Source organism: Pteropus vampyrus, unplaced genomic scaffold (assembly GCF_000151845.1).
Source record: "Pteropus vampyrus isolate Shadow unplaced genomic scaffold, Pvam_2.0 Scaffold146, whole genome shotgun sequence".
In the NCBI taxonomy this organism is placed as follows: domain Eukaryota; kingdom Metazoa; phylum Chordata; class Mammalia; order Chiroptera; family Pteropodidae; genus Pteropus; species Pteropus vampyrus.
The window spans coordinates 1,750,737-1,758,102 of NW_011888927.1; the positions used below are offsets into that span (position 1 = coordinate 1,750,737).

The 7,366-nt window shown below is 43.5% G+C and overlaps 1 protein-coding gene across 1 annotated transcript in view; it reads right to left on the reverse strand.

Annotated features, from left to right (window-relative positions):
* Positions 1-4,431, reverse strand: part of LOC105298171 (aldehyde oxidase 2) — a 79,297-nt gene extending 74,866 nt beyond the window's left edge. The window contains exons 1-3 of the mRNA XM_023535987.1: positions 4,299-4,431; positions 1,916-1,973; positions 225-321 (exon numbers count right to left, since the gene is read on the reverse strand). Of these exons, the coding sequence (XP_023391755.1) occupies positions 225-321; positions 1,916-1,973; positions 4,299-4,352 (209 nt within the window). The 5' untranslated portion in view covers positions 4,353-4,431. The remainder of the gene's footprint in view (positions 1-224; positions 322-1,915; positions 1,974-4,298) is intronic.
* Between the last annotated feature and the right edge of the window lie 2,935 nt (positions 4,432-7,366).

Below are 7,366 nucleotides of genomic sequence, written 5' to 3' on the forward strand. Positions count from 1 at the left end.
CCATGCTCTCCCTTGAAACTGTGTGAAAAATGTAATTTATTTATGCATTTTCCGAGTAAAGTGTTCCTAACTTTTATTCAATTTTCAGAGGGCCCTAAGATCCAGAGATACTGAGAATCACAGGCTGAGAGGTCTTAGAGATCTCCTTCAGCTGTGAGATGAGAATACAAGTCTGGCAAAGAAACAAAGCCCTCCCCTGGCCTCTGGGCTTCTGGGTAGGATACCTTATCTTCTTGGATATGGGGTCACACTTAGACACCATCACGGTGCAGGCACCACAGCCTCCTCTTCCACAGGCATACTTGGTTCCCGTGAGGCCTACTGGAAGGAAGTGGTCAAGGAGACAATACCAAGGTAGACATGTCACCTCCATTATAGCTGCCTCCCTAGGGTGTTACTAGCGAGGAAAGTCTTCTTGGGGGCGGGGGTGCAGGTCTGAGAAGTCATTTTCCTGCCTCCAGGTCTCAGGAAAGGCCACTCCATATCTTATCAGCTGTGCGACACTAATTGTGTTAAACTCTCCCTGTCTGTTTTCTCACTTGCAAAGACAGAAAGTAACACCTACTTTATCTTCACAAGCTTATCATAAGCATCTTGTAGGATAATGGATGTTAAAGTAAAAGCCCTTTGAAAAATCCTATTTTGTTATAAGTATTCTTTTGGGTTCCAATCATGTAATTGGAAAAAAGGAACTTATTTTTAGCAGTTCAAAGTACTGCTAGTTTTGCCAAGTAATTTGTATTGCATTTGAATGCAAGTGAGGGCCTTTGGAGAAAACGCCCACCCTTATTTTCATATCCTACTTTGCGTGTTCCTCTGCTCCCGTTTGGATCAAGTTTAATCCCAAATCTATGCTCAGCCTCTGTTCCCTCTCTTTAGTCACCCTTCTCTCTAAATTGTGGTTCATTTCCACAAAATTTATGGGATTAGAGTATGAAATCACTGACTGGCTTGCTTATTCACTCACTCACTCACTCACTCACTCACTCACACACTCACTCACTCATTTATTTATTTATTTATTTATTCATGCATTCATTCATTCATTCATTCATTTATTTAAAAGCCATATGCTTGTTCATTTAAGTTAAGTCATAACCTCAGATGCTTATCAGAGTGGTTACATGAAAGTGGCTGGCAGTACTGGAGAGCTCATGCCCCACTTTACACAGGGGACTAGTGACAGTCCCTACTCAGCTTTAAGTGAGACTGTAGCCACACAGGGATGACTATTCCCATTTTTTATGAGAAGCAGGAAAACCTCAATTTTTAAAAATTTGAGATTTCTTAATTTTCAAACATTGACAATGAAGAACCATGTGGGCTTTTAAACAAAACTTTTCTGGGGCTGATTTCCTCAATTTTTAATTTCTTTCTTTCTTTTCTTTTTTCTTTCTTTCTTTCTTTCTTTTTTTTTTTTGCTTCCCTGAGAGATCCATTAATTTACCAATTAAAATATATTTGCCATCATAAAGATCCAACTTTCAGAATGCAAAATGGTGGGGGAAAATCTGTTGTAAGAAAATGAAAAGCGATCTTCCTATGACATGTGTTCTTTTCCTGATTCTGGAGAATCGGGTTTCCCAGGGCAGGGTACATGCACCATAAGCCTTCATTTCATAATCACCCTCCTGGGACCTGGAAGGCCTTGAAAGCAGTAATTAGTGCTAAAGTAAAGAGCTCAGCTTCTATTTCAGTGCTATTAAATCAAGATATAAAAAACTCTAGGGAAACTTCATCCTCTCTAAATAGTCCAGTTAACTTAATATCCTTAAAACCATTGCCAACAGCAAAGGGAGAGCAAGGGCCAAGGGGGCTGACTGGGGATGAAGAGTTCGATTAGTTTTCATAAACACAGCTGATCTAGGTTTTAAGGCAAACATAGACACAGCCAAGACTTCGATCAAAAGGGTCCAGTTCTTTCGTAGGAAGGTCAGCAGAGTGACTTCAGGGTCCGCATTCCTCTCTATCACCTGAGTTGGAAACAGAAAGATGATCATGGGGACTGTATCAGTGACCCAGGGGAGTGGCTGTCAGGGGTTGGGATATAATATTAGGTGCAATTTCATCTGCCCCTGCTTTTTCTGTGATCTGATAGCAAACAATCTTCACATGCATTTATAGAACAAGAGACTCACCAAGCAAGTGTGGCCATATTGCTTGTCTATGTGATCACAGCCAGAACCATTGCTGCGTAAACGTGCCCTGGAGGCTGTATTCTTCACGTTTGCACCACTATCTATTTTTGTGGAACCTTCCAACCCAGTTGTTTGTACTTTTGAAATATTTCAAATTGGGAAGAGACTTGGATGTTGTGTGCGTGTGCGTGCGTGTGCGTGTGCGAGTGTGTGCGTGTGCGTGTGCGTGTGTGTGTGTGTGTGTGTGTGAAAGAGAGTGAGAGAGAAGAGAGAGAGAGACAGAGAGAGAGGAGGGCGGGGGGTCCTGGAGGGAAGAAAGCTGGGCAGGAAGTTTCTATTCTGTCATCTCCGACACACCTCTAGTGGGGAGTACATTTGATAACATCAGGGACTTTAAGAGTTGGCAGCAAAAGGGGGAGGTGAGAGAGTTGCTGGTTGCTGTCATCTGGAGAGCCTTGGAGTATGCCAGCCTCCTCACTGGCAGAGTGACTGATGGTGAGCCTTGTTGCCTCAGCTCAGCACCTCAGGGCAAAACACTAGAATTCCTTGCTCCCTCACCTTGAAAATTGAGGGACTTAGCACTAAAAGCCATGGAGGGACCTTCTTTGGTGCTTCTTTCTCATTTCTTATTTGGGGATATTGTTTTTGACTTTATCTTGGGGTGTTCTGCAAACACCTCCAGCTATTCTCTTGCATCAGTGGAAAGAAAGACACAGTGGGCTATTCATGTTAGGTTCTTCTTTTCTCCCCAGAAGAAAAACATGAACCTGTGTAGACCTCAAAGAATAAAAAAAGTACAGGAAGATGCTTCTAACTTGAGGTATTAAAATTCAACTGCTTTCTGGATCTCTGGGGTGCTCCCGACAAAAGAAGAAGCCCTCCTCTGCTACTCCCACCCCAGGTGCTTTAAAAACATTTATTGAGAATGTGGTTGGATAATATTTTTATTATCTAGCTGACTTCTATCCCCACCCCCACACCCCCGCCGTCACACACACCTGTATTTCCTCCAACCCTTGACTTATTCCTTGTTCTGGCCACTTCATTCTGGGTTTATGACTAGAAGGGACATGGAACAGAAAATAGAGGAAGCAACCTCTGAAATCTAGGGCAGTAGATCAAGAGAGTAAGGACTCAGCTCATAAGGGATAGTTTTGGAAGAATGTATGGAGGCTGCTGGCTGTGGAGAGGAGAGAGATTTAGAAGGGAAATGACGAGAACTTAGAGGCTTTATGTTCTATCTCCTTTCTTGGGCCAAGCCCTGGGACGGGCAGTGAGGTGAATGTGACCAAATCCCAATTAGATTTGTGGGATTGGAGGGCTGAGGGGCTCTGGAAGACATGTGGCGAGATCACAAAGAAGCTGCTTGCCTTGGGAACTATAGAATGGTTCCCTAGAGAGACAGATAGGGACTCAGGAGCCGAGGAGGCCTGGCAGAGAGCACTAAGGCTTTACTAGGGGTCTGTATGGACTGACAGTGAGGACTAGAGGGGAGGATGCCAGGAAGAAATGCAACAGAAGAGCCTCCTCTTCTTGTCATATAAATTCCTCCTGGAACGGAGCCATAACTCAGGGAAAGAGGGAACTCAAAATTGACTGCGATTACATTTTAATCAATTCTATGTAATGGAAACTCAACCAAAAAATTAAGTTGATAAATAGAAAAATAAAGAAAGCTCTGTTTCTTGTCCTCTTGAGTTTGAAGATCAAGGTATGTTAACAGATAATGAGCTTCCGATAGATCAGGCTCAGTGCTAAGTGATTTATAAGCATTTAGGAGATTCCTAATCAGCGTTAAGAGGTATCTCTTTTTCAATTCTGACAATCACTTTAGAAAGTGGATTCTAAGGATGGGTACTTTGAGGCTCAGGGAACAGTAACTTGCATAAGTTTATACAGTCTACACCAGAACTGGATTGGAACCAAGACTCTCTGACAACAAGGCACATGTGATTAACCCCAATACTTTACCGCCTCCCACATTCCCAGAGGCTGAGCCTTGGCTGAGTGGAAAACAGTCCAAATTAGTATGGGTTCCATGTCCCTGGCTTCTTGTCTCTGACTAGAGGGGTTTCAACCAAAAGAGGCCACAGGTACTCCCGTCAAGCTAGTAGATTCCCGCTGTCTGTGCAAACCGTAGTAGCAGCACTCAACACTCACCTTCCTCCCGTTCACAAAGAAAAACAACTCATCGGATCTCGAGGGGCAGGGCATCGCAGCTGTGAGCAGGTTTCACCTACAGCTCTAGGTGGAAACGCTCTTTGGCACTAGCCACGGAACTGAGCACAAAGGATTTAGGTCCAAGCACTGAAAGACGATTTCCTGGTTTTGTGGCCTTTTAAGTTTGAGGTAGCTGTGTGGTCCCGCCTCTTACCGCATGCCTCATTCTGCCTTCCACAATCCTGGTTTCAAAGCTTGCTCCATGCACGGGCCACACCTCGTCTTGCTTTCTCTGAAATTGGAGGGTCTGAGTGCGAAAACCTGAAAATAACCATCTAAGCTTAAACCCACTCTGCACACTGCCTCAGCCCCATGAATATATTCTGGGTAGGTTTCTTTCTCAAAGAGAGATAGAAGTAAGATTTCTGAGACCTCCCATTTTCCCCAACTCTTATCTTGTTCTACTTGCAGAAATGTCTCCTTGTAGGAAATCATGTGGACAGTCCAGTTTGTGCCCTAACGTGGAGGTGTGGGGCATTGTATCCACCTGGCTCCTCCATACCCTTCCTACATTTTCTCTGCCTGCAGGATTTTATTACTGGAAAATAGAGATCTAATCAAGGCAACCATTTTACAGGTAAATAGAGGCTCAGATAGGTAAGTAGCTCAAGTAAGTGGCAAAGCAAGAGCTAAAACCAAGATCTGCTGGATTAAAACATCTGTGACTATATAGACGGATTCCTTGATAAAAAGCAAAATATCATTTTTGATCTTTCTGAATATCTCTAGTTAGATATCTGTAGATAAAATCAAGCGGTTCTTATTCTTTCAACTAAAGTACTGCCCAGGACTTGGCCTCACACCTGGGTGAAGCAGGTAGCTACTCAAGTGGTCAGGTTTCAGGAGAAGAGGTAAGAACTCTGTCCCCTGACACTTCTGTGATGAGTGTTTGGAGCCCAGGCACGCCATTGTTAGAGTCAACCCTTCATCTTAAGGTGAACTCAATGTGTGACAGTGCCTCCTGCCAGAGACAGCAAATACCTGGCATCAACTTGACGTTGCTAACTTGGTCCAGATGTGGCTTCAGAATCCTTCCCACCATGGAGCTAGTACAGAAACATTCCTAATCAAATGCAGTTGGCAGCTTCCAACTTTCTTTACAACTCCAATGCCCAGGTCCCAGCCATATCCATCTTCATGCACCTGTGGAGATGAGTGTTTATGCATGTGCGCATGGTGCCTACCCCAGAGTAAGTGTCCAGTAAGAGTGCGTATATGGGTATTTCACATGTGTTGAAAAGTTGCTGAATAAACACACGACAGGGTCATGAGAGGAGAAATCAGAGGTGACACTGTACATATATAGCCTTCAGGTCAGATTTTTTGATCATGCCATTTCGGATAAAAAATACCGCTAGTAGCTCTCTGAGGCCTAGAACATAAAGTCCAAATTGCTTGGCCCACTGTGCAAAGTCCTCCACAATCTATCCCTGTTTTTGGCTTCAGACCCTCTTGCTCTTCAAAAACAATCTCTTGCTCCAATCAAACTACTCTTCTCAGGGTTATTCTTCTGCTTAAACCTGGCATTTCTCTACTTGAAAGTTCCCGATGGCCTTGCATCACACTTAGCAAACTCCATGTACTTTCTGTGGAGGCCTCACGAGATTGGCCCCTTGCATCTCGCTGAGTACCTCTTCAAGCACGTACTCCCTTCTTTGTAATCTCTGCCACTCTGGCCCCTTCATGCTTCTTGAAAGTGCTAAATATTTTCCTGTCCAAAGGCTTTGGTGCATATTATACATTCTGCCTCGATTTCTCTTTTCTCAGATTTTAGCATGGCTGATGCTTTCTTGTTATTCGGATCTGAGCTCTTCTCTGATCACACAGTCTGAAGTAGCACCTCCATCACGCTCTCTTCTACCACTCCATTTTATTTCCTCTGTAGCACTCATTACTGCCTGACATGGATTCTTGTTCACCTTTTTATTTGCATTCTCCACTAGAATGTAAGTTCCAGGAAGGCAGAGATGTTACTTTCAGCTCACCACTATATCCCTGGGCATAGAATGGTGCCTACCCCAGAGTAAGTGTCCAGTAAGTATTTGTCGAATGACTGAAGAAGGCTCTTCTGTGTCTGCGATGTTAACAGTCCCATTCCTGTCCCCCTGTGATGGGCTTCCTTCCTTTATCTACCATCAAAAAGCATCTTTGGGCCTCCTTTCTCCCGCTCAATTCTGAAAGCATCCGCAGCTCCAGCTAATCACTTCTTTCTTTCTTTTTCGTTTAATAAACCACGAACCAGAAAACTAGTCTCTTGTCTGCCATTAATGGTTGTCTTTTCAATGGTCATGTCTCATTTTTCCAATTAGGTAATAAGCTCCTGGAGGTTAGAATAATTACTTGTATCCCCTACAACGCTTAGCATGAATGACAACTTGTTCTTTGCAGGGGTTAATAAATGTATGACTGATTACCTAAAGGTAATAATGAAGAAGGCATTAATGATTCATTCATTCATTCACCCCATAGGTATTGAGCATCTGTGTTGCACCAGGCACTATGCTAAGAGTCACAGTGGGAAACAAGATTTATGAGTTTTCTTCCTCTAAGGAGTTTGTGGTTAATAAGAGAGACCATTAATAAGCGATCAAATATATACCATTTTGAGAAGCACAGAACAGGGTAATTATCTTTGTTTTGGGGAGAGAGATCAAGGAAAACCCAAGGAAGCGACAGCTAAACCTGAGAGATGAGTAGGAGTTGATTCCATGAGAACTGGGAAAGGAGCTAGGTAGGAAGAGAAAGAGTGAAGGCAGAAGCCTTTCTGGAGGGCTGCTACCACTTTGGGGAAAACTGGCACAAGGATTGTTTGTGAAGGTCCACAGTCTGTTCCCCACCCTACTTTGCCCCTTAAAAGAGGGAAACCAGTAACCCAAAGAGCACACGATTCCGGCTTACAGGAGCAGGGAGGCTGTCAACAAAAAACATGGATCACGATGTTTCAAAATATTTATAGGAATAAATCCTTCAGTGTGACATAAAATACAACCACTTAATGTAGAAGAACA